The 26,848-nt window shown below is 48.9% G+C and overlaps 1 protein-coding gene across 2 annotated transcripts in view; it reads left to right on the forward strand.

The window, feature by feature from the left end:
• RCOR3 (REST corepressor 3) overlaps nt 1-26,848 on the forward strand; it is a 1,149,883-nt gene that overhangs the window by 284,353 nt on the left and 838,682 nt on the right. The window contains exon 4 of one of the 2 annotated variants that reach the window (XM_069608515.1): nt 10,043-10,095. The exons of the other annotated variant lie outside the window; for it this stretch is intronic. Within the exon in view, the coding sequence (XP_069464616.1) occupies nt 10,043-10,095 (53 nt within the window). The remainder of the gene's footprint in view (nt 1-10,042; nt 10,096-26,848) is intronic. 2 annotated transcript variants of the gene reach the window in all.

The following is a 26,848-nucleotide window of genomic DNA, read 5'->3' on the forward strand; positions in this document are numbered from 1 at the left end:
CCTATGGTGTTATCCTTTTTGTTACAACAAGCTAATTTGGGGCTACAGATTGGTACTATTAAAGGATGTCTTGCAGCGCTTTCTATATTTAAGCACACTTCGGAGGAGGTATCTTACTTCAAAATTCCTCTAATAATATAATTCCTTAAAGGATTGACAAATGTTTTCCCTCCGATCCCTTTTCAAGTCCTGGTTTGGGATCTCAACTTGGTGTTGACATGTATGATGTGTGCTCCTTTCGAGCCTATACATTCCTGTCCTTTGAGGCTGTTCACCTTAAAAACCATCTTCTTAGTAGCCATTACATCTGCCTGAAGAGTGAGTGAACTTCAGGCTTTATCCTGCAAGCCTCCATACACTATTTTTTAAATGGACAAGGTGGTCCTTAAGGTGAAACCCACCTTTTTACCAGAAACTGTATCTAAATTCCATCTTACTCAGAAAATAACATTACCATCATTTTACCCTCCTCCGCACCCTGGGAAGGAAGAGGAGAGGCTACACAGGCTTGATCCTAAACGTGGACTAAGCTTCTATATCACCAGAATGGCAAAACTAAGACAAGATGACCAACTGTTTGTTGGCTACTCAGGCCACAAGTTGGGTATCGCTATCACCAAGCAGCCATTATCCAGATGGATAATACTGGCAATATCTGAATGCTACAGACTTGCGGGAAAACATCCCCCAGAAGACCGTCGGGCTCATTCGACCAGGGGCATGGCGACTTCCTCTGCATTACAGAGGGGAATATCAGTAAAAGAAATGTGTGCGGCTGCCACATGTTGTCCGTACATACTTTCACCAAACATTACAATTTGGATTCTTTTTCAGGCCGGGAAAGCTTGTTTGATAAGGGAGTGTTGCACTCTGTGCACACACACATGAGAACTACTAAATTGTCATGAAAAAGTCTCACTCCCTCCTCCAGAAATGCTAGAAACTGCTGTGGGAGTCTATCATAAGATAAGGAATACGTGGGAGGACACAATCCATTCGAAGAACAAGTTACTTACCCCTGGTCACATTGTTTCGACTGGATGTTCTCCCACGTATTCCTTATCGACCCTCCCAACCTACCATGCAGTAGAATTTCCTTTGCTATTGCAGTCTCTGCTCTCTCAGGAGGAGTAACTGTCAGGTATGGGATAGATCCTACATTCATAAAAACGGAACTGAAGCCAACGGACGCTGCACGCGCTATATATACCTTTGGTGACGTCGACATCGAGACGGAGGCCTCCGAGGGACATAGAGTCGACAGGCATCGATGCGCAGCGCCCTCTGCTGAAATATAATTTCCGAAGCAGCTAAGCTGGTTATTGGAAATATCATAAGATAAGAAATATGTGGGAGGAACATCCAGTCGAAAGAACGTTATCAAGGGTAAGTAACTTGTTCTTTGCTTGCATAACACTGTTGAAAGCCATTGTTAAAATCTATGAAGAAGTGGTTGCGCGTCTCTCATTAAGAAGAACGAACGTTGTGTAAAGCATGGTTGAACACTTTAACCTTGTAAAACTTGAGAGACGTGTTCGCGTGTGCCTAATTTCATTTTGTTTTCCAAGTGAAGAGTGAACTTTATTTCTTTATTCTTATGAACAGCCATTGTTCATGAAAGAAGTGTTTAAACATTGTATCAACAGTTGGAGAGAGTGCAAGCATTGTCCAAGCCAACAGTGTTCCCTTATTGAGATTGAAAGCGTCCTTTCTCAATGCCAGAAAACGGTTTAACAATTTACTGTGAGTCCAATAGAGGTTCAACCTTGCCTAAGTTGCAAGTGTGCAAGCATTACCTGAAGCCAAGAGAGTGGAACAAGGCTTATGGGTAATTATTTGGCTAGCAGTTAGCAGAGAGGTGAAGGCAAAGTTGGAAAAAGGGAAACCTTGCTGCTTATACAAAATCCTGAAGTTGTTGTGGTTGCAGACAGACAACAGAGGCAAAGAGGCTGCCCCTTTTGAAGAGAGATATTTAGAGGAAGAGTGCCTTGCCTATTTGAAGGTGTTGCAGTCCCTTTAAAGTGAATCGTGTCCGAGCCTGTCTTGAATCAAAAAGTACTGAAGCTGTGGTGGTCTATTTGGTCATCAGTAGGTGCAAGACCTCAAAGTACAAATGAAATGGGATGCTATGAGGCAAAGGAGAATGTGCTCATGGTAAACTCTATTAGAAGTGAAATAGTTGAAGTAGAAGCAGCAGCATTGTGAAGTCTTCCTGACAAATATGCCTGGTGTGAATCCTAATCTTGTGAATGAAGGTATAACTGTTAACCAAGACTTGTATTTTCACTAACATTTATAGAAGTTGTGTTTCTTCCGAACTGTGTCAACTTTTCTTGGATAGCTTAAAGTGGTGGCAAAGCATTGTGACTGGGAAAACCATTGGTGCTGTTTTGAGGAAGTGGAAAGTCTTCATTTTGCCAACAAGAACAGTTTTGTTTTTGTTGGAACATTGGTTAGCGGACCCTTACATTGAACTTTCAAGAACTAAGACTTTGCTACTTATGTGGATTTCCTTATTTCTTTTGATGAACATTGGAGCTGAATTTACCTTGAATCCTGGGTAAGGGAGTCCACCCAGGTTGCTAACAGGTTATCAAGAAACTGTGAACCTCATTGTTGATGTTAATTGAATTGCTACATATTTTCTTTTGTATTTGATGTGCAGTGTGAGGGCCAGACATCTTGTATTAGAGTGTTTCCCTTTAGTTTAGTTAGGCTGGGAAAACCTCATTAGAGTAGGGATAGTGAGGCTTTTTTATATCATTTTGCCTTTAATAAAATGGCTTGTTTTGAACAATCATCCAACAGTTGTCTGCCTCGCATTGCTGACCCCTCACACTGGACAGACAATTTTTTGGTTGAAATGCTTTCCTCTTCCAGTGGAATCTTGTGGAATTCCCACAGAAATGACACAAGACACTTAGAAAAATTTGTGAAAGGGGGCAATTTGAGATGGTCAGGGAGGATTTATGCAAAGTGAGGGATCTAGAAAGGGGAGGGATGCACATGGTTAATGGCAGTGGGGATGGGAAAGACGTTTAAATTGTTGAGCGTTTTCCTATTCCCGCAATAATCAGAAAATTATGTATTACCACGGGAATGATCAGCGGCAAGGCTGAATTGAGGCGACAGTATGTTTCTGCATGAATTTCCCAGGAGGAAGTACTGCAGCAATTAAAGGTGGGGGGTTAAAGTGGGTAATGGATCTGTGGCCCAAGCACATTTAGCTGTGTTGGTGCAACAGGGACAGTCCCCATTGCCTCTGGAATCTGATCACTTACTAGTGAGTGGGATATGGGCCTCTGTGGTAGGTCATTATGAATGTGCCGGTCTGGGAAAAATGCTAGTAAAACTGCTGGTAATACCGGATCTGGCAATTTTCCCAGGCCGCCACACTCCAACTTTGCAAGTAGGGGCAGTCAATTACCGGCAGGCCTGACCTTACACGAGTTCAGGCTCATACCGGCATAGAATTGACCCTATCACCGGCACCGTTACTACCGGTGCTAGTGATAGGGGCAAGCCCGTTTTATGGGACTCCATGGAATGGAAACTTACCGCTGGGATATCAGGTGCCATTAACGGTAAGGTGAGTATACCGGTAACCCGCCGGTGCATTGTATTTCTCCAGCATGGGGTCTTTTCATGGATTCACATGCTCATGAATATTCCCCGTCGTCAGGCCGGAAATCCTCGGTAAAGAAAAAAAATCAGTATCAGTTTTGTTTCTGATCTGTCTTTCTTAGTAGTAACCAATCATTGATCTCTGGGTCATACTGCCCCCAGCCAATGACTGCCCTCTACCTAAGCCCCTCCCCTGGCAGCCATCCTCAGATTTTTACCGCACGTTGAAGTGTTGGGAGTCCTCGTGTTTTAGCTCTCAAGCTTTTACTGTGTTTTCGCGTTTTTCAGGCGATTTTTCTAATTTTTTCGGTTAATCGAGCCTCAAACTCCACTGTTTCTACATCCGATAACGGGGACCCATTTCGGAATTCTTCTACGCCCCTCAAAGGTGAAGTTTTTGTCGAGTTACGCTTCTTGGAGGATTCCAGAAGATCTGTGGCCTACCTCAACAGACATGGCCCAGGACAAGGGAAGCTCGACGCCCGGATCCAAGCTGTTCAGGAGCTGCCCAGGATGCGGATTGCAAAATGTTTTCAAGGAGGACGAGCATTCGACATGTCTCTACTGCTTTCATGAGGACAAGACACACGTGGAGAAGGACTGTGTGTTCTGCAAGAACCTGTCGGAACGGACCAAGCAAGATCGTCGTTCCCGCCTCGCCGCCTGGCTGGAGAAGGGCACAGCAGGTGAGAAGGCGAAGAAAAAGTCTGAGCGGTCTTCTAAGTCCTGTGAGGGCACCCCAGCGACGGGGGCCCAACAGAAGGCCAAGCACCGCGAGTCCACGGGCATCGGGAGCGCCGAAAGGTCGGGCTCCTCGGCTGCCAGGCAGTGCGCGACTTCCCTGGCACAATCAACCACGAGCCAGCGCTCTGGTTCGGGGAAGAGGAAGTCCGAGAACCCGGGTAAGCTTCTGGAGAGGCCCCGGTCAATCTCGAAGGGAGCCGAGGGCGAGCAAGGCGATGACCCTCCCCCCAAAGCGAAGGCCCAGGACGCACCTAAGGCGGTGAGGGCCTTGATCCACCTGGCAAAGGCCTCTATCGAGGTTGTCGCAGCGATAGCCTAGCGAAGCCGGCAGAGACTACGCTAGTGGAGGCGGCCTCGGGGCCCAGAGTTTCCCTGCCGCCGCGGAGGTAATCCTCTTTCCAGAACACCATTAAGACCCCCGTGAAGACCCCGGCGGAAAAAGAGGGGGCGATGGCCATTACGGACTCGGATTCAGCCTCCGAGGACGATCCGGTGGAAACCGTGAAAGGCCTCAACGAGAGGTTCATAGGCCTCAACGAGAGGTTCGAGAAGGTTCGATCCCAGGGGAAGGTTCCCGCTGATGTGATCGAAGATAGCGATGATGGCGACGATGAGGGCCCAGTGGAGCAACCATCCCGTCCGTCGCAGCCATTACCCGAGCCCCAGGATAGCTTGGTGGCCATTTTGTTGGCGATCCAATCCTTATGTACTGAGATAAGGACGAGGTTACCACGGACCCCGACAGAGGATCCAGAACCAGGCCCGTCGGGGAGCCCTCCGAACAAGCGGAGGAGAGTCCACCCCGCTCTGCCCTTCGTGCCTGCGAGGCCTGTGGACCCCTCATCCCCCTCGCCGAACGCTCGGGAGGATACGGCGACGGATACAGCGACGGGGACGGACGACGACGGCGGCGATGACACAACTGTCATCCCGTCATCAGCCCCCCTCCCTCCCTCGGGCCTCTCCGCCCGACGAAATTGGCTCTTTTTACGCCATGATAGATCCAAGCTCTTCCAGCTCTGCCCTGAGCAACAGAAAAAGGAAGGCTTTCTTTACCAACGACGAGAGGCCAAGAGAAAGACGGTCCTCGCGGTGCCGTTGCTCGACGACATCTGGGACGAGGCGCTGGCTATCCTCAAGAACCCTTCCACGACACCTGCCAAGAGGGACCCTGATGCCGCCCCCTTGTGCCTCAGGGCCCAGCCAACGCCAGACTCTGTCGTCTCGGCAGAGGCCAAGAAGAAAGCAGCGGGTGCGGCGGCTTCAACTTCCACTTCCCCGCTGGACAGCGAGGGCAAAAAGTTGGACTCCATGGTACGACGAGTCATCTCGTCGGCGGCGACGACGATTAAGGCGGCCAATGCCTTAGCGGTTGTGGCCCGTTATGACAGGGAGCTCTGGTTCAACATAGCTCCTCTGCTGGACTTCCTACCAGACGACAAGAGGGCGGAGGCCCTACAAATTCGGCAGGAAGGAGAGGTGGTGTCGGATCACACCATAACGGTGGCAACGGACATTGCCAATACCGGATTTCGCCAACTGGGCAACGGGCTTTGCCTCCGATGACGAGGATGGCTCAAGGCGACAGACTTTCGCCAGGACGTCCAGACCAGAGTGTTGGACATGCCTTTCGACGGCAACAACCTGTTTGTAAAGACGGTGGATGAGTCCCTCCAGGCCATCAAGACAGACACGGAAACAGCCCGAGCCCTAGGAGTCCTTCAACAATGGTGGCCCTTTCGGAGCTCTGGAGGCAGACAGGGAGCCTCTAAGGGATCCAGCGGCGGCTCTTCTACTTACCGCCAGGCGGCCCGCTCCTCGTCCCAAGAGGCCTGCAAGGACGGTCTCGCCGCCGTCGGCAAGGAGGCCAAGGGTGCAAGGCCTCTTCCAAGCAGGACTGAACCGGCCGTAGCGTCGGGGCCCCCACCGAAGCACCCCAGTGGGAGGCCGGCGGACGAAGTTCGTCAGCGTGTGGGAGTCCATCTCCACCGACCGTTGGGTGCTGGACACCCTGGCCCCCGGACACTTGCTGGAATTTCAAAAGAAGTGTCCTCACATTCCTCCCATGGCCAGGAAGGAGAATCGCATCCCTCAACTGCTGTTGGAGGTAAGGGCGATGCTCAAGAAGGGTGCCATCGAGCTCGTCCCCAAGAGGCTCCGGAGTATACTCAAGAAACTTCCCTCGACAGAAAGAAGACAGGCGGTTGGCGCCCCATCCTGGACCTGCGTCGGTTGAACAAGTACATCAAGGCACAGAAATTCAGGATGGTCACCCTCCAGCACATGCTGGGACAGCTGGAGGAGGGCGACTTCCTATCGTCACTGGACCTGGAGGATGCTTACTTCCACATCCCCATTCTAAAAGGACACAGAAAGTTCCTCAGATTCGTAGTCTATGGGCGTCACTACCAATTCAGAGCCATGCCGTTCGGATTAAAGTCAGCACCCAGGGTGTTCACCAAGGGCCTCGCACCTGTGGCGGCGCAGCTGCGCCTGCAAGGGATCCACGTCTACCCCTACCTGGACGACTGGCTAATCCGTGCAAGGTCAAGAGAACTCGCCGTTCAACACACAGCCAGGACCGTCCGCCTGCTCATGGAGCTGGGATTCGCCATCAACTACTCCAAATCCCATCTGGTCCCGTCGCAGGTGGCACTGTTTCTGGGAGCGAGGCTCGATACAGTGAAGCGATTGGCATCTCCGTCGGAAGAAAGGACGGAGGCCATTTTGGGCAAGGTGCAGCGCCTGTTAGCCACGGATGTGGCCAGAGTGAGGTCCATCAAGTACCTCCTCGGGATGATGTCCTCATGCATCTACCTTGTGCCCTTTGCAGACTTCAGATGCGTCCGCTACAAGAGTTTCTCGACGCCTGCCGGATTCAAGCGGCGGGCAGCTTCGAAGACAGGATCCCGCTCGACGAGGAGTTCCGTCGGGCGATTCTATGGTGGGGTGCCCGTGCGCACCTCTCGGCAGGCATGGACGTTTAGGCCCCAGCGTATCAGGAGACAGTAACGACGGACGCCTCCCTGGAGGGATAGGGGGCCCACAGCGGAGATATCCACGCAAGAGGCCTCTGGCTCCTGGAGGAGAGGTCTCTTCACATCAACATCCTGGAGCTACGAGCCGTGTTCTGGGCGCTCAAATCGTTCCTTCCGTCCCTCAAGGACAAGGTGGTGAGGATCTTCACCGACAACACCACCACAATGTTCTACATCCAGAAGCAGGGAGGCACCAGATCCCCAGCCCTATCCAAGGAGGCCCAGGATCTGTGGCACTGGGCCGTCGCCCCGGGGATGTTTCTAGTTCCCTTCCACCTGGCAGGAATAAAAAACACCATCGCCAACTCACTCAGCAGGGAGCTGCGCTCGTGCCACGAGTGGGAACTACGCCAGGACCAGGTGGATCGTCTCTTTCAATGGTGGGGAAAACCCCAGATCGACCTGTTCGCGACGGCGACGAACTCCAAGTGCCAGAGGTTCGCCAGCAGGTTCGCCCAGCCGAGGAGCATGGGCGATGCTTTCTCGTTCCCTTGGGACGGCCTGTTCCTGTACGCGTTCCCTCTGTTGCCGTTGCTGCTCCGTCTCATCAACCAGCTCAAGAGGTCCAGGTGCAGGATGATCCTCGTCGCACCGGCGTGCCCGAGACAGATCTGGTTCCTGGACCTTCTGGACTTGTCAGCGTCCCCACCTATCAAGCTGGCGACGGACGCGGATCTTCTCTCCAGAGAAGGAGGCGCCATTCTCCATCACGACCCGGAGTCGCTGAACTTGCATGCTTGGCTCCTGCAGCACTAGAGTTTGGAGGATACGATATCCCGGCTGACTGCAGAGAGGTTCTTGCAAAAGCCAAGGCGTCCTCAAATCTCAAATGCTATGGACATAAGTGGAAGAGGTTCTCTGTCTGGTGCTGTGCACAGAAGATTAACCCTCTGCGGATTACGGCCCCTCAAGTATTGCCGTACCTACTGTCGCTGGCCAAAGCTAGACTGGCTCACGCCTCCATCAAGATACATATGGCTACCATTTCCCGATACACCAGAACTACAGGACGGGCGTCCTTGTGGTCTCATCGCCTGGTGAAGGAATTTAGGAAGGGACTATTCCGATCGTTCCCGCCGGTGAAGGCCCCTGCCCCGGCGTGGGAGCTCAACGTGGTGCTGACCAGGCTCATGGGGGCCCCATTCGAGCCTATGCATTCGGCGCCGTTGAAGTTCCTGTCGTGGAAGACAGCATTTCTTGTGGCCATCACCTCCGCACAACGAGTGGGAGAGATCCAGGCCCTATCTTGCAAGCCTCCATACTTGACTTTTCACGACACGAGGGTGGTGCTGAGGACGCACCCCTCCTTTATGCCCAAGGTGCCGTCGGACTTCCACCTCAACGTGCCCTTGGTGTTGCCAGTTTTCTTCCCGTCGCCTTCGTCTCCGGCCGAGAGGACTTTGCACTCGCTGGATGTGGCTAGAGCGCTGAAGTTCTACGTGGACCGTACAAAGAGTTTTCGGAAGACATCACAGCTGTTTGTGAACTTTGGACCTGTGAATCAAGGGAAGGCTCTCTCGAAGGCTTCCATTTCCATATGGCTCTCCAGCTGCATCATGCACTGTCACAGGTTGGCAAACCGACCGCTGCCCGGCCGTCCGAGAACCCATTCGACCAGAGCGATCGCTGCTACCACGTGGACCGTACAAAGAGTTTTCGGAAGACATCACAGCTGTTTGTGAACTTTGGACCTGTGAATCAAGGGAAGGCTCTCTCGAAGGCTTCCATTTCCATATGGCTCTCCAGCTGCATCATGCACTGTCACAGGTTGGCAAACCGACCGCTGCCCGGCCGTCCGAGAACCCATTCGACCAGAGCGATCGCTACTACCTCATCTCTTCCTGTCTGGTGTGCCCCTGCTGGACATCTGCAGGGCTGCTACGTGGAGGTCGACGCACACCTTCACGAGATTCTACTGCTTCGATCGGGACTCCAGGGAGGAGTCCAGGGTCGGCCAAGCAGTGCTGCGCAACCTTTTGGCTTAAGGTGAGCCTGGTGAGGAGGTAGGAGATTATTAATGTTGAGTTGTTGTATTGCTTAATGTTGAGCCTGTTGCCACCTCCCGTGGTTGTGCATGTGTATACTGCTATGAATTCTTATATTCATGAGCATGTGAATCTATGCCAGACCCCATGCTGGAGAAGGAACAAGTTACTTACCTGTAACTGTTGTTCTCCAGCATGGGTCTGGCATGGATTCACATGCGAACCCTCCCTCCTTCCCCTCTGCGGCTCTTCACTTGGTCATACTGCCACTTTACGTGCTACCCAATCTGAGGTTGGCTGCCAGGCGAGGGGCTTAGGTAGAGGGCAGTCATTGGCTGGGGGCAGTATGACCCAGAGATCAGTGATTGGTTACTACTAAGAAAGACAGATCAGAAACGAAACTGATACTGATTTTTTTTCTTTACCGAGGATTCCCGGCCTGACGACGGGGAATATTCATGAGCATGTGAATCCATGCCAGACCCATGCTAGAGAACAGTTACAGGTAAGTAACGTGTTCCTTACTTACATTAACAGCTATAATTTTATGAATTGTTTTATTAATTCTAAACCATTTTAATAAATATTGTACAATTAATGTTATATGTGCTATATTGTTGAAACAGTCAATTTGGTATTCTTTTGTTGCAGTGGATGAATATATTGCTATTGCAAAGGAAAAGCATGGCTACAATGTTGAGCAGGTGCGTGATCACACTCATAAAATGCGCTCCTTCAGGTTTGATGTCCTGCAAATGTGTACTGTTGTTGTAATGTTTATATTCAATATATAGTTTATGCATGCTTGTCATTTTTCCATATTGAAACCTTGTAGATTTTCTTTGTGTTTGAGGTATTGAGACTAGGCCATACAATCAGAAACCACATTGATGGCTTTCCAAAACTGTTAAGATAGCCATGGTTAGCAGACAACTTTATTTCATTTTGCGATGCACTGTCTTGATTGGGCAGATAGAATATTTATGTTATCAATGTAAAAATATAGAGAATATAATCTTTGAACATTGAATCTTATAAATCAAATGGTCATTTTGTCTCACATGGCCGACTGAACACACAACTATTGACACCAGAATATGTATAAAGGGTTCAGGAAGGATGGAACATAAAGATTATTCGGAGTCCAAGTGTTTGGACTTGGTTTATAAACAAAGGACAGCAAACAAAAAGTAATTCAAAAAGTTCCAGAAAGGAAGGTTACTTGTTTAGGTCGCTTTAGCATTCAGTCTCAACCACTTCTTATGGGGACCACAAGGCCTTTCTGTCTTTCCCAGGATTTACAGCGTCCTCCCTGTTCCAAGTGTCCCAAATGTCCTCCCCTTCACTGGTGTGTTCCTTCTTTGTTATTTATTACCCGCTTCGGGGGCGAAGGGGCACTACTCCACTGTCTTTGGGATATAGTTTCCTGTTTACTAGTCCTAACCTAGGAATATAGTGCCCGCTCACTAGTCAACACCTATGGATATAGTGCCTGTGCACTCTCCAGGGATTTAGTCCTTTCCTTACTCTCTTTCTTCTCTCTTCACTGTAGCAAAGCGGCCTTCTGGGTTCATGGGGCGCTCCTCTTCAGCTGGACCCTTCCTTTCCTCTGTTGTTGTGTATTCCGTATTTTGGATTACCGGGCTAGCAAGGAAGGCTCTCCTTCAAAGGGTGAAACCCCCCCACCTGTGGCTTAGCCCACAGGAAATTCCAAGCAACATGGTAGCACAGGATTGTTGCGCAGACGTCTCCACCTTTATCTGAGTGCAACATCCTTTCTGTGCCTGCTACAAAGTATTATGAATTAATTGTGTTTGTTCATTTATGCCTCATGGAACTCAATGTAAACACCCTCCTTCAACCCAATCACATATGCACATTGATTCAAACCTGGTACAATATTCTATAAGGTGTAACCTCTTTATAAATCTTAAAGCATCAATACCAATTTCAATCAACAGAGCACCTGTAAATGCTAGGTATCAAAACTTAGACTAAACAAGAGCGTATAATGATAATGATGTGTTATTTATATAGCGCCTTAATCCAAAGCGCTTTACAGAGCACATATTTACATACAATATCACCCAACTGAAATTGGTACTCATTTATCGACCTCGGAAGGATGAACGGCTGAGTTGGCCTTGCCGGGATTCGAACCTGCGACCTGCAGATCAAGCTCGAATTGCAGCAGTGAGCGCCCAACCCGCTGAGCTATCTTACCGGCAATATATAACATACCCTTTCAATGCAAAGGTGAAATGCAGTTCTGCAGTAAAATAGTCAAATGAGCCAATCAATGCAAAAGTCAAATGCAATTATAATTAATGATAATGTCATCCATTCCAGAAATGTAGAAACCAGCAAAAGCACCAAATCAATTGAAGCTATTCCCCAGCAATGTAACTTATTGAAAGTCTGCTTCCTAAAGCAAGCAAGACATTCCCTGTGATTTTGACCAGCCTGAGTATGACGGGATCTACCAACAGTATTCTCTGTTTGGTTCCGTCTGAATAGCCAGCCTCCTAATTACACCCTTGGTCAATAAATGTGCATGTCACTTGATGGACAGTCTGTCTGGTCTAAAGAATCTAATGCAACTCTGGCACACAGACTCTGAAGCCCTGCCCCAAAGATGTTGTGCCTATCAATGATTCCATTGTTACGCCCCCACCAACTTCAGTTATGGTGCCAACTTTAAGTTTGACCCCAGCTTCTAGTTTGCCACCAGCTTCAAGTTCGATCAACAATTTTCAGTGGTAATAGGCATATCTTGTTGCACGCAAAAAGATTGTTTTGACTTTCTGTATCTGAGCTAAGGCCACATTTTATCTGTACCCAGAAAAATGTTCTGGGCGATTAGAGCTGTCATCTCACTAACATAGCTTAAATTGAATCTTCTATGTACACAGTACCAGGTTCTTTTGCACAGTATCCCCTGAGGGCTGCTGTTCAAACCCTTTTAAGAGGAATAAAACCGAAATGGCCTTCTATGTAAAACTATATCCATAAATGAAAATAAAAGCAAACATCCGACTGAGAGGTTGTTTTTGCACAGTAAAAGCAAACTCATTCAGGTTAACTTCTAGTGTCTAGCGCTTTCACTAATCCCTGCTTCTTCAAAGCACTATAATGCATAGTGTTTCAAGCGTTTAGCACAATGCCTATGTGTTAAGTAGTCAGCCAGAGACAGAAAGGAGTGGTAACAGATATTTATTTAATGCTAGCAGTTATCACGACGCTAAGTTAAATATGTCACTTATATTTCATAAGGCAGAATCAGTAACATAGGACTTTCTCCATGATTTTAAACGTTCTTCAATAAAGTTTGTCAAGGCAAACCAGAGCGAGCCGGGTTTCAACTTAAATGCAGTCCATAAAGCCTTTCCTAAAAAAAGAAATGCAATTCGCACCTTAATAATATGTATCAAAAAAACCTCCTCGAAGCCGAACGTACTTCGTACTGGATTAGATAGTTTTCTCTGCACGCCTTCTACTTGTTTCATAACCTTTCCTCCACTTGCTGATGGCTCTCCAGGATGCAGTCGTTCCTTGCTGGCCTCGGGCTTGGAATTACTTAAACAAACAAAACGTCCGGTGTCTGTTTTCACACTGGAATCTCCTTTTACTCAGGAGCCTTCATCCGCTGAGCATTCGGTCTGCAAACCAGGTATGAGGCACTTCGGTGTGTTTTTCGTTTCCTTCTAATATGCCCACTGATATGGGGAACTGGCCTCATCCCAGTCTGAGTTCACTCCGTCAGCCTCCTTCCACTCCTGCAAGGCGAGAGAGCAGCTGAGTTGTTTTCACCTGTTTTTAACTCCCGTGGCCCTCCTCCCCAACAATTAACATCGGGCGTTCCCAGCCATGTGTTTCTCACCCCTGAGGCTAATTCTCCTCCTCCCTGCTTAACCCTTGCATAGCCTGCCTTATTTTTAACTCCTGCCTGCAAGCGTTCCTCATTATATGGAAACTTGGTTTTCCGTCTTCCCCATCTCATTTCTTTACCCCTTTTCAGGCTTTTATGTTGTACATGTATCGGCTGGGGCATTCTGCGATATGTAGATTGGGTCTTTGTTTGTTCACTCGTGTCCCTTCTATTTTGTCTAGTAGTTGGCTGGTGGGACATTCTGGGATATGTAGTTTTTCCACTTTTGACTCTTATACTTAGTATTTTGGTATCTTGTGGGACAATTGGCTTGTCCTCTTCACTGCTGTTTTTTCCCCGCAATGCTGGCCGCTACTGTTTCCCCATCACATACTCCCCTCAAAGAGCCATGCCGTTCGGGCATGTCAATGGATCTAGATAGATAGTCCGCCACTAACTGATATCTTCCAGGTTTGTGTACTGTTGAGAAGTGGTAGGGCTGTAAGGTCAAAAACCATCGTAGGACTCTATGGTTGGAGTCCATCTGGGTCGCCAACCATTTCAGAGGAGCGTGATCAGTAAATAGGGTGAAACCCCTCCCCAGTAGCTAGTATCTAAGTGCCTCTACCGCCCACTTAATTGCTAGGCATTCCTTTTCGAGAGTAGAGTATGGCATCTCATGGGGCAAAAGTTTCCTGCTGAAAGCTATAGGACATAGGTCTTGTTCGGTACCCTGTGACAGTACTGCTCCCAACCGCATCCTGAGGCATCAGTTTGTAAGTAGAATTCTCTGGAAAAGTCTGGACAATGAAGAACGGGTTTGGTGGAAATCATTTGTATTAGGGTTTGAAAAGCTTGTTTCGCCTCAGGGGAAATGTACAGAGGACGGTTTGTTTTCAGTGCGTCCGTAAGGGGTGCTGCTGTAGTTGAAAAATAAGGCAGGAATCTCCTGTAATACCCCACGAATCCTAGAAAGGCTTGAATCTCTTTTCTGGTTTCCGGCATTCTCAATTTTTGTATGGCTTGTATTTTGTCTAGCAACGGGGTTACGATTCCACCCCCTACCTCATAACCCAGTTATTTGGTGGTTTGGGTTGCCAATTTCGATTTTTTTGGGTTAATGTGCAAACCTGCTCCTTTTAACGCCTGTATTACTTGAGTTAAATGTGACAAATGATCGTTCCATGTTCTACTGAAAATGATAATGTCATCTAGATATGCAGCCGCATATTGTTTGTGTGGCCTCAGTATTTTATCCATCAGTGCCTGGAAGGTAGCCGGAGCCCCATGTAGCCCAAAGGGCAGAACTGTGAATTGGAATAGGCCCTGGGGTGTGGCAAATGCGGTCTTCTCTTGGTCCGCAGCATCAAGGGGAATTTGCCAATACCCTTTTGTGAAGTCCAGGGTACTCAAAAATGCAGCTGAACCTAGTCTTTCTATGAGCTCATCGATTCTAGGCATTGGATACGCTTCATACTTTGAAATGGCATTCAGTTGCCTAAAGTCCATACAGAACCTGGTGGAACCGTCGGGTTTTGGTACTAAAACTACTGGAGAACACCAGGCGCTTTCCGAGGGCACGATGGTTCCCAGCGCCAGCATCTCATCTATTTCCTTGGCCATTTCTCCTCGTTTTGCCTCCGGAATGCGGTATTGCCGAAGGCGTACTGTTTTCCCCTTCTCTGTGGGTATGGAATGAGTCGCCAAATGTGTCTGTCCTGGTATCCCAGAAAAAGTCTTGGCTACCAGCTCAACGTAGCAAACAATTCAGTTCTTTGGTTCTGACTTAATTGCTCCCCCAATTGTAGGCTACTAGGTTGGTTTGGGACCAATTGTTCAGGGACGGACATGTCTAATAAGGTTGAACACATCACACTGTGAGTTCCTTCCTTCCACAGCTTGAGCAGATTGATGTGATAGTTTTGATATTTGTTTTTCCGTTCGGGTTGTTCTACCTCATAGTTCACTGGACCCAAGATTTTGGTTACCTGATAAGGCCCGTGCCATTGAGCTAGCATTTTGTTTGTGTGGGTAGGCAGTAGTACCAATACCTTGTCACCTATCTTCAAGGACCTGGGTCTACTTCCTTGGTCATAGTATTTTTCTTGTTTTTCTTGTGCTCTACTCAGGTTTTCTTGAGCGAAGTCCCTTAGTTTCCCCAATTGTTCCCTCAGGTCGTGAACATATTCTGTGAGGGATGTTTCTTCTTGTTGTTCCCAATTGTCTTTTAGTAATCCTAGCACCGACTTGGGTTGTCTCCCGAATAACAGCTCAAACGGGGAGTACCCGGTGGATGATTGGGGCGTATCCCTTAGAACCATCAGCACCCATGGCAAAACCCGTTCCCACCCCAATCCAGTAGGGCTGGTGGCTCTTTTTAGCATTTGTGTAACAGTCTTATTATATCTTTCCACCAACCCATCTGTCTGTGGGTGGTACACTGAAGTTTTTAGGTGATGAATACCCAGAGTTTTGCACACTTCCTTCATTACGACTGACATGAAATTGCTCCCTTGGTCCGTCACGATCTCACTGGGTATTCCCACTCTAGCAAAGAAGGGTAATATAACATCACACACCTGTCTGGCTGAGGTACCTCTTAAGGGGAACGCCTCAGGATATCGGGTGGCGTAATCCACTATTACCAGGAGGAACCGAAATCCCTGACTAGAGGGTTCTAATGGCCCTACAATGTCCATTCCTATCCTCTGGAATGGCTCTTTAATCAAGGGCATGCGCTGCAGGGGTGCTCGGGCTGGTGTGTGGTTACTCGTTTTCTGACATATGACACACTCTTGGCAATATTTGGCTATGTCCGCATATATCCCGGGCCTTTAAAAGTTCTGTAATACCCTTTTTCCCGTCATGTTTTCTGCCAAATGTCCTCCTGTGGAATGATCATGTGCTAGCTGAACCAGGGTCTTCCGATATTACTGGGGAACCAATAATTGTTCTTTCTCTTCATTGTCTGTTCCTCTGGTCACCCTATAATATAGCCCTCGTTTCTCCTTGAAGTAAGGTGTTGTAACTGTGATTTTGCTCTGGCTTAAGGCTTGTTCATGGGCTCGTTTTAGGGTTTCATCTAACCCTGATTCTGTACGGAAGGATGGCAGATGATCCCCCACTCGCCAGTCTATGAGGGCAACTTCCTCTTCTTTTCTCTCGTTCTGGTTGTTTTGCCTCTTCTGGTTCTTGGTGGGTTTTACCCTTATGTCCCTCCCTTTTATCTCGGTTTGGGAAAATGGGGCTTCCTTAAACCATTGATCAAACTCAGGAATGTCTGTCCCTATTAGGACGGGAGCAGGTATGGTGGGTATAACGGCCACTTTAACCGGTACTTCCTTTCCCTGTAATCCTAACACTATTTCCTTTGTTGGGTACCCTTTAACATCCACATGAACACATTTAATGTCAACAGTTCTCACCTGTCCTGGAACTGGTTCGCTCACATGTGGTTGTATGGCCGTCTGCCGACTTTGGCTATCCATCATAGCCTGTTGAGGACGTCCATCCACAGTTACCTCTATCACATAGGGCAGTTTTTTCTGATTTCCATGCTGTTGTAAGGATCCTATTTCCATGGGTTCGGTTTTGTTTCTTTTGGCACAGAACCGGGCAATATGTCCCCATTCTCCACATTCAAAACACTGTGGCGGTTGTCCTTTCATTAGGGTGGTGCCGTTGTGGGCTTTCTGTTCCGGTCTTGTTCTCTGCTCCGGCGCACCTCCCCGGTTGTTACTGCGCAAGGTGAGAGGATCATGGTGATATCTTACCGTTGGCGTTGAAACCGCCCGAGGGGTCCCCGCCTTTTGGTAGGCTGTGGCCACATCAATGGCTTCAGACAGGGTCAGGCAGTGATGTTGCTTAACCCACCTTTGTATCGGCCCTGGTAAGGCTTCGATGAACTGCTCAAGCATTATTTTGTCTTTTATGTGCCCAATTGTGGCTGTATGGGGTTGCAACCATTTCTCCGTTAGGTCTTGTACTCGATAAAAGAGCTGCCTTGGGCTCTCGCCTGGTTTCAGTCGAGTTTCCTGGAATTGGAGCCTGTAGGATTCATCGTCCATGCCTAGCCTCTCCAGTATTGACTTCTTAATGTCCGCATATGGGGTGTCCCCATTAGGATTGGCCGCCTGATAGGCTCCTTGCGTCACTCCAGTGAGAAGGGGTGCCAAAAAGAACGACCATCGGTCCTGTGGCCATTGTGCTGCTCGAGCTATGCGTTCAAAATTTACAAAGAAAAAACTAGGATCATCTCCCGCCTGGTATTTTTGAAGCACTGTGGGGGGAATGGCTGGATGTGACCGGTGTGCCGCTACCGATTCCCCCAAGATTCTCATTTCTCATGGCTTCTCTGCCTTGCTCTTGTGCTGCTGTTTGTACCTGTATAGCCTGTTGCAAGGCTTGCCGGTCTGCTTGTGCCTGATGTCCTTGCACCTGCACTAGTTGTTGTAACTGTTGCTGCGTTTCAGCCAATGTCTCTATGATTGCCTCCATGGTGTCAAGAGTAGACGTGTCTCTGTGAATCCCACCGCTGCCACCACTGTTAAGTAGTGAGCCAGAGACAGAAAGGAGTGGTGACAGATATTTATTTCATGCCAGCAGTTATCACGACTCTCAGTTAAATATGTCACTTATATTTCATAAGGCAGAATCAGTAACATAGGACTTTCTCCATGATTTTAAACATTCTTCAATAAAGTTTGTCAAGGCAAACCAGAGCGAGCTGGGTTTCAACTTAAATGCAGTCCATAAAGCCTTTCCTAAAAAAAAAAAATGCAATTCGTACCTTAATAATATGTATGGAAAAAACCTCCTCGAAGCCGAACGTACTTCGTACTGGATTAGAGGGTTTTCTCTGCACGCCTTCTACTCCAGTGCTTGTTTCATAACCTTTCCCCGACTTGCTGATGGTTCTCCAGGATGCAGTCGTTCCTTGCTGGCCTCGGGCTTGGAATTACTTAAACAGACAAAACGTCTGGTGTCTATTTTCACACTGGAATCTCCTTTTACTCAGGAGCCTTCATCCGCTGAGCATTCGGTCTGCAAACCAGGTATGGGGCACTTCGGTGGGTTTTTCGTTTCCTTCTAATATGCTCACCGATATGGGGAACTGGCCTCATACCAGTCCGAGTTCGCTCCGTCAGCCTCCTTCCACTCCTGCAAGGCGAAAGAGCAGTTGAGTTGTTTTCACCTGTTTTTAACTCCCGTGGCTCTCCTCCCCAGCAATTAACATCGGGTGTTCCCAGCCATGTGTTTCTCACCCCTGAGACTAATTCTCCTCCTCCCTGCTTAACCCTCGCATAGCCTGCCTTATTTTTAACTCCTGCCTGCAAGCGTTCCTCGTTATATGGAAACGTGGTTTTCCGTCTTCCGCATCTCATGTCTTTGTTTGTTCACTCGTGTCCCTTCTATTTTGCCTAGTAGTTGGCTGTTGGGGCATTCTGGGATATGTCGTTTTTGGTATCTTGTGGCACAATTGGCTTGTCCTCTTCACTGCTGTTTTTCCCCGCAATGCTGGCCGCTACTGTTTCCCCATCACACTATATTATAGCGTGAAGGCACTATATTCTACTAGCAGTACCTGGTCAGCCCTAGATTAGCTTTGCTTATATTAGGGGAATTTTAGCAGAATGTAGAGGAGCAGACGTATACATCCGCAGGAGATCCTCCCCCCACCCCCTTAGCTCCTCTGTATTGGAAACATGAGACCATGCCCTGTCTAACCTCAGCTACTGTATCAATAATACAGCAAGCATATGGAAGACAGTATCCATTGAGATGAACATATCGAATGTACCCTCGAGTTGACGACAGCCTACAGGTGGAACTCCCAGAAGGAATATGAGAAAGAGCTAAGACAATGAACTGATGATGTCATAAGAAAGTCTGCACGACATCTTGAGATACTGAATGAAGGCGATTTATGGATCCTAGAGGACAAATGAGAATCGAGTGAATTATCAAAGTGGAAAACAAGAAATTTACACGTTAACAAAGTGCTGCAGAAAACAGAAGTCATCGTATATGCTAGCTAGCTATATAGTGAATATACTGCACGTGATGCCGCCATTGTATAGAAACTGGACATTGAGAATGAATGAAAAGCTGTGTCGCGGTAGAATCGCAGGCTAGTGTAGCTGCATTGACAGGCTGTCTGGCCTGAAGTCGAGAACTAAGACATTGAGCACAGCTATGTACTCCGAAGAAGAATGAGTGTGCAGAGGATGAATCCTCTCATGTTAATGTGCAAGAAAGAACACAGAAGTTGCCAAGTCTTAATTCATTTAAATCATTTAAAAACTGCAGAATGAACAGAATCGTGGTCTCCAGTCACGTGAGTCGAGGCTGAAAATAGGGTTTGAACTTGAGTTCCAAACACGATGGCGATTGCCCTCACTCCTGTGCATTCCCAGGGCGAGAATACTCTGCAAGGCCAAGTACAAATAAAATGTCATGGCAGAAGGCATGGGTGATGAGAGAGGCTGGGCTAATTGGGTGGTGAGGTAGCTTCATGTTCTATATCCCTGCACCTGGGTCTCGCCTTACGTGCTGTTAAATGAACTGAATGTTCCAGACATGACACAAGCATGCCAAACTAATTGTATTAGTCTGTATAACGAAGGACCTTATAGCTTGAGAAACCAATGAAACACTGTGTAGCTGATTTGTCTTAAAATGATGACACGTATGAAGAGGTAGGCATAAGTTGTCCCCCTGATATCGGACAGCCAATAACAATCCTAACTCCTATATGATTGTATATCTAGATGTTCCCCTTAACCAATCCCGACCCTCGATAGGTTTTTCACTATTGCCACGTAGTATGACGTCACTGTGACGCATAATGAAGTATATAAATTGTATTTTTTGTTGAAATCACTGCGAGACTGAGCATACGTCCGTTGATGTTAGTTGTAACCTCCCTGTTTTAGATAATTGTTAATAAAACAGTAACTTCCCATCTTCTTGAGTTTGCCCGTTTTTTTGGACCTACAATTATTCTGGTGTAGTCCCATCAAGTAACAGATGCACGTTCCAAGGGCCATAAGCTCATTCTGTAGCGGTGTGGATGGTTTCAGATCTAAACTAGTTTGACTTTAGAGTTTCGGATGATGGGGCATCCTCTGGCATTAGCTGGAAGATCCCGTGGAGAGCGGGCGATAGAAATAAACTTGCAATAAGAACAGAGACGGTGGGCAGGTGTTTTGCTTTCCTGTCATGTGTAATTACCCTAGAGACCACTTACCAGATTACACAGCCCTAAAGTTCTTGGACTCAGGGAGGCAATACCATATACTTAGACTCGCAGTTAGAATATAATTGGTTCTTTACTGGCCGTTTATTCACACAGATATACAGCTAAACAATGAATGGATTCACATGCTCATGAATATTCCCAGTCAGGCTGGGAATCCTCGGTAAAAGAAAAAAGTTACACTTTCACTTACTAACTGTCCTTCTCCTATAAACCAATCACTGAGCTCTGGGTTGTACTGCCACCAGCCAATGACTTCCCTCTCACTAAGCCCCTCCTCTGGCAGCCATCTTCTGATTTTTACCGCACGCTCAAGTGTTGGGAGTCCTCGTGTTTTCCTCCGAGATTTTTTCTGCGTTTTCCAATTTTTGTCAAATAGAGCTCTTGTGCTCTTTCGTTCTTTTGAACTGCAAACATCGCCCCTCAAAAGCAAGAATCGTTGAGTTTTCATTGAAGATTCCAGACGGCCATCGGGCCTACAGCGCACACCGGACCATGTTGGAGGAGAAGGACGGAAGTTCTCTCTTCAAGCTCTGCTCCAGCTGCAGAGTGAGGAACGTGTTTGTGGAAGACACTCCCAGTGCCTCTATTCTCTCCATCTGGATCACAAGGAAGCAGATTGCGAGATTTGCCTTAGATTCACCAAACACATCAACAAGGATCGACACAGACTGGTGGTGTGGCTCAACGCCAAGGCCTCTACCCCATGCGGCAAGCAGCGTCATGCCTCGCCCATGACCGGCTGGTCCGAGGAGCGGGCTTCTTAGACCTTTGTGGTCACCCCATCCATGGGGGTCCAAGACAAGGTCAAGCACTGCAAATCCATTTCCGTCGGGGTCGCCACGCAAGCGGGTCCGCGACGATCAGGGAGCACTCATTATCGCCATCAGCCTCAATCTCGAGCCATCGCTCCAGCTCCTCCTGGAAGAGGAAATTCGACTAACCTGGGTAAGCTGCCGGAAGAAGCCAGAGAAGGTCAAGGTGAAGGCCCAGGTGGCCCAGACTCCATCATCCTCGATGATTGAGCTGGTGGCGGCTGCCCTCACAAAGGCTAAAGGGGCTGATCCGGCCCAGGGGGCACCCAACGGTGCCCAGAGTGGCCCTTCCTCCCAGGCGGGAGGCTTCGGCCAAGCCGGTGGAGAAGACACCGGAGAAGAGGATACCATACCTGAGCCCAGCTCTGACCCCTCAGAACGCAAAGGAGGTTGGGGCACTGAAGATATTTCTTCTTCGGATGGAGAGGACATGGGGCCTCATTACAAGTTTGGTGGTAGCCTTGCCGGTAAATGGGCAATTACCGGGTCATTACGGCCCTGCCATTCAGAATGGTGCCGGTGCATCCGACATGCCCTGCTCACAGGTGCCGGTACGCCTGCCAGGTCAGACCTCGCGGGCGGGAAGGCACACGCGAACAGAACTCATAGTTTGCCGGTCTGGTAACAACGGTACTGGCAATCTTACCGGTACCGTTGTTACCGTACCGGCAAACCTATAATGAAGCCCATGATATCCATTCACACGGTCAAGGAGGACGAAGGGAACGCCAAGGAGGATGACGATGTGGGTGCTGGGCCCAGCAAACCTACCCCCGGACACCTCCCAGGGATGTGTCGATTGGACATCTTGTCCACTCTCCACATGCTGGTGTGAGAGATGCCGAAGAGGATGCCAATGGCAACCCCGGTGCCAGCCCCGGTGGCACAGGGCCCACTACCAGCGAAGAAGAGGAAGTGGCAGCGCACGCCGCCTCATTAACCGCCTCACGTACCCTCCCCCCTCTATAGGGATATAAGGGCGGACAGGGCGAGGATGGACACAGACAAAGCTGGCAGGGTTTCCCTGCCACTGAGAGCGTCTCCACCAAACGAAGTGGGATATTTCCGCTCACCCGCACATCTGAGCTCTTCCAGCTGATGCCAGAAGAGATCAAAAAGGAAAGGTTCCTGTACCAGCGCCGAGGGGCTAGAAGGAAAACCATTCTGGCAGTGCCTCTCCTGGACGGCGTTTGGGATGAGGGCATGACGCTGATGAAAAATCCCACCTCAGCGAAAAGAGACCAGCTGGAGAATACTTACTTTGGAAAGGCTGTCGATTAATCGTTGCAAGCCATCAAGACCGACACAGAGATGGCCCGGCCATAGGCACGCTTCAACAAAAACGTCCTTCCTTTCATGCCATAGGAGGGAAATCCGGAAGATCATCAAAGGGTTTAGGTGGTTGATCGTCTGCTTACTGTCAACCCTCCTGTTCCACGACTCAGGAGGCCTACAGGGTTCGTTCCAAGGCATTTGCAGGGGGCCGCTGTCGTCCCTGGTCCCAGGGCGGCACGGAGTCCCTGAAGGACTGAACTGGCCAAGAAGTTGGGCCCCCACCCAGGCACGCTGGTGGGAGGCCGGTTGGTGGGCTTTGTCAGCGAGTGGAAGAAGATCTCCACCGACCAATGAGTGCTGGACGCTTTCGCCCACGGACACACTCTAGAATTCCAGCAGAAGTGTCCGCGTATACCACTGTTGGCCCGACAGAAGCAACACAGCTCCTACAGGAAGTACGGGTCATGCTAATAAAAGAGGCGGTAGAGTGGGTTCCAAAGCGATTCTGGGATGCCAGAGTCTACTCCAGATATTTAGTATAAAAGACCACCAGGGGCTGGAGGCCCATTCTCGACCTGCGGCAACTAAACAAGTTCCTCAAGTCCCAAACATTCGGGATGGTCACTTTGCAAAACATGCTCAGCCAACTGGAGGAAGGGGACTGCCTAACGTCGCTGGATGTCGAGGACGATTACTTCCACGTCCCCATTCACGAGAAGCATCAGCAGTTCCTGCGCTTCATCGTACAGGAAAAGCACTAACAATTGAAGGCCCTTCCCTTCGGACTGAAGTCGGCACCCAGGGTGTTTACTAAGTGCCTGGCACCAGTGACGGCCCATCTATGTCGTCAAGGGATACATGTGTACCCATACCTCGCCGACTCGTCCGGGCCAGGTCAAGGGAAATCGCTGTCGACCACATGGACAGGACAGTCCGGCTGCTGACGGATCTGGGATTATCTGTGAATTATCTGAAGTCCTGCTTGATTCTATCGCACGATGCTCTGTTCCTGGGGTCCAGGCTCAACACGGTCTCCTGCCTGGCAGCACCCTCAGAAGCGAGGATCGTAGCCATTTTGGGCAAGGTTCAACGGTTCTTGGCACTGAAGATCGCCACAGTGCTGGCCATCAAGTCACTGCTCGGCATTAGGTTGTCATGTATCTACCTGGTCAGACTCTGAAGGTTGGGGATGCAACCCCTCCATGAATTCCTGGACACTCGGTGGATCCAAGTGTCCGGAAGCTTCACAGACAGGATTGTCCTCGACGAGGAGTTCCGTCGGGCGATAAGGTGGTGGGGCATGCCTTCCAACATCGCTGTGGGGACGGATTTCCAGAGTCCCCCATACCTGCAGACGGTCACAGCGGACGCTTCCCTGGAGGGCTGTGGAGCTTGCACCGGACGTCTCCAGGCCAGAGGCCTGTGGCTGCCAGAGGAGAGGGATTTCCACATCAATGTTCTCGTCGCCCCGGCATGGGCGAGGCAGATTTGGTACCCGGACCTTGTCAGTCTGTCAATGTCACCTCCAGTCAAAATGCCAGTGGTTGCGGATCTGCTCGCCAGAGAAGGAGGTGCAATCCTGCACCACAACCCAGGACTGCTGAACCTGAAGGCCTGTCTCCTGCAGCCTTAGAGTTCGATGGGTACGAGCTACTGGCGGACTGCAGGGAGGTCCTTGCCAGTGCTAAAGCATTGTCACCTCTTAAGTGCTACGTGGAAGCCTTTCACACTTCGTGCTGGTCGCAGAAGATCAACCCTCTGAGGGTCACGGCCCCTCAGATCCTTCCATACTTGTTGTCATTGGCCAAGGCTGGGCTGGTGCACCCCTCCATAAAAGTGCATTTAGCGGTTATCTCCCTCTACACCAGGTCTCTGGGATGGTCTTATCTTTGGTCACACAGTCTAGTCAAGGAGTTCCTCAAAGGACTGGTTCGATCGTTGCCGCCGGTGAAGACACCTGCCCCGGTGTGGGAACTTGTGGTACTGACAAGGATCATTGGGGACCCCCTTCAAGCCTATGTATCAAGCTCCTCTCAAGTTCCGTTTGTGGAAAACAGCGTTTCCTGTGGCCATAACCTCTGCCAGGAGGGTAGATGAGATTCAGGCCCTGTCATGCATGCAGCCTTATCTGACTTTCCACGAGACGAGGGTGGTGCTGCGGACGCACCCCTTTTTCATAACAAAGGTTCAGTTGGAATTCCACCTCAACGAACCTTTGGTTTTGCTTGTGTTTTTTCCCACACCTTCGTCGCTGGCTAAAAGTACTTTGCAATCGCTGGATGTGGCATGTGCTCTGAAGTTCTATGTGGCATGCACAAAGCGTTTCCGGAAGACTTCTCAACGTTTCGTGAACTTTGGTCCTGTAAACCATGGGAAAACTTTGTCCAAGGCGTCCATTTCCAGGTGGCTCTCCGGCTGTATTACACACTATCACCGGATGGCATACCGACCACTGCCCGGTCGTCCGAGAGCCAATTCCACCAGAGCGATCAGTGCGACAACAGCGTTCCTGTCTGGTGTGCCCCTGCTGGACATCTGCAGGGCTGCTTCATGGATGTCTATACACACCTTCACAAGATTCTACTGCATCGACAGGGATTCCAGGGAGGAGGCCAAGGTCGGCCAAGCAGTGCTGCGCAACCTGTTCGATTGATGGTGAGCCTGGTCTGGAGGGAAGAGTAATTGCTTCTGTTGAGCCTTGCCACCTCCAATGGTTGCGTAATGTTGTACTGCTATGTATTCTTCATTCACGAGCATGTGAATCCATACCAGACCCTATGCTAGAGAAGGAACAAGTTACTTACCTTTTAACAGTAGTTCTCCAGCATGAGTTTGGCATGGATTCACATGCAAACCATCCCTCCTGCCCCTCTGTGTCTCTTCTTGGTCATACTGCCACTTTACGTGCTACTAAATCTGAAGATGGCTGCCAGAGGAGGGGCTTAGAGAGAGGGCAGTCATTGGCTGGGGTCAGTATGACACAGAGCTCAGTGATTGGTTTACAGGAGAAGGACAGTGAAAGTGAAACAGATTTTTCTTTTACCACGGATTTCCAGCCTGACGACGGGGAATATTCATGAGCATGTGAATCCATGCCAGACCCCATGCTGGAGAACAACCGTTAAGTAACTTGTTCCATAGGTCATACATGGACACAGGCACACAAAGAAGAACGATTATAGTAGTCTACATCACTGTTAATGCAGTTGCAGGAGAAAACGTCATCTCAGCCACGACACCACTACCCAGTCCCAAGGCAGGTAGGCAGAGAGATCACACGTGCTAACAGGGTCTGGAGTGGAGCGTCCTCCCTCTCAGCAAGACTTCATCACATGGGGTTACAATTCTGTCCAACGCCCGGATACCTCTTCTCTTATGGGGAGCAAATCCCCGCCTACCTCAGGTTGCCAACCGCCCCCGGCCAAAGGACAGACAGCAAGCATGAGGAGCATAGAGAGGAAAGATCCAGTCAATAGTGGAAAAACCCAGTTAGTCTCCCGCACGCTCGTTCGCAGCACCCCTTATCACTGCACCTGCATAACTCTGACTCTCTTCTTGGTGCGTCCTTTATTGAACAATACACCACCTATCGTCCATAATGAGCTCATCTGCATCTCGCAAACCTTGCAGAATTCATGTCTTCCTTCTAGCCGAGTCCACTGAAACGTAGACTTTCATTGCAGTTTTGGAAGTGAATGTCCAAAAAAACCACACACCGGCGCCATGTTTTAGCTCATTTTCGCACATGCATTACAACAAGTCCCTCTTTGAAGAAATCCCTGCTCCATGGGCACTCCGCGGACAGAAGGCGAAGTGGTTGGATTGGAGGAGGAGTCGATAACAAAGGCCTTGAGTTAAAAGGATGTAAGTAAACTAAGGCAAATGGCAATGTAAGGGTGCGAGATTGTGTTATTTTTGGTTAATAGGACATTTTGTGTGGATTAAGAAACACCTAGGTAATCCTATTTCAAGGGAGATGTAAGAAGACGTCTCAAATTCCAGTCGGAATATTACAAGAGAGAATACACAAAGTCAGGAGTGTAAGGTAACGTCTTAAACTCTGTACGGGGTAATATAAGTGGAGGCGAGGAATTAATACCTCTTGCTCTAAATAATTATAGGGAAACGGGAAGGTGATCCCATAGTTATTAATGTGTATTGTGTTATTATTTTGAGTATTCTTTGATGCATGAAGTTTCGAGAGGTAATTGGCTATGAAGGTTGGAAGTGACGTTGTTTTG

The sequence above is a fragment of the Ambystoma mexicanum genome, chromosome 4q (assembly GCF_040938575.1).
Source record: "Ambystoma mexicanum isolate Mex_15411 chromosome 4q, UKY_AmexF1_1, whole genome shotgun sequence".
In the NCBI taxonomy this organism is placed as follows: Eukaryota; Metazoa; Chordata; class Amphibia; order Caudata; family Ambystomatidae; genus Ambystoma; species Ambystoma mexicanum.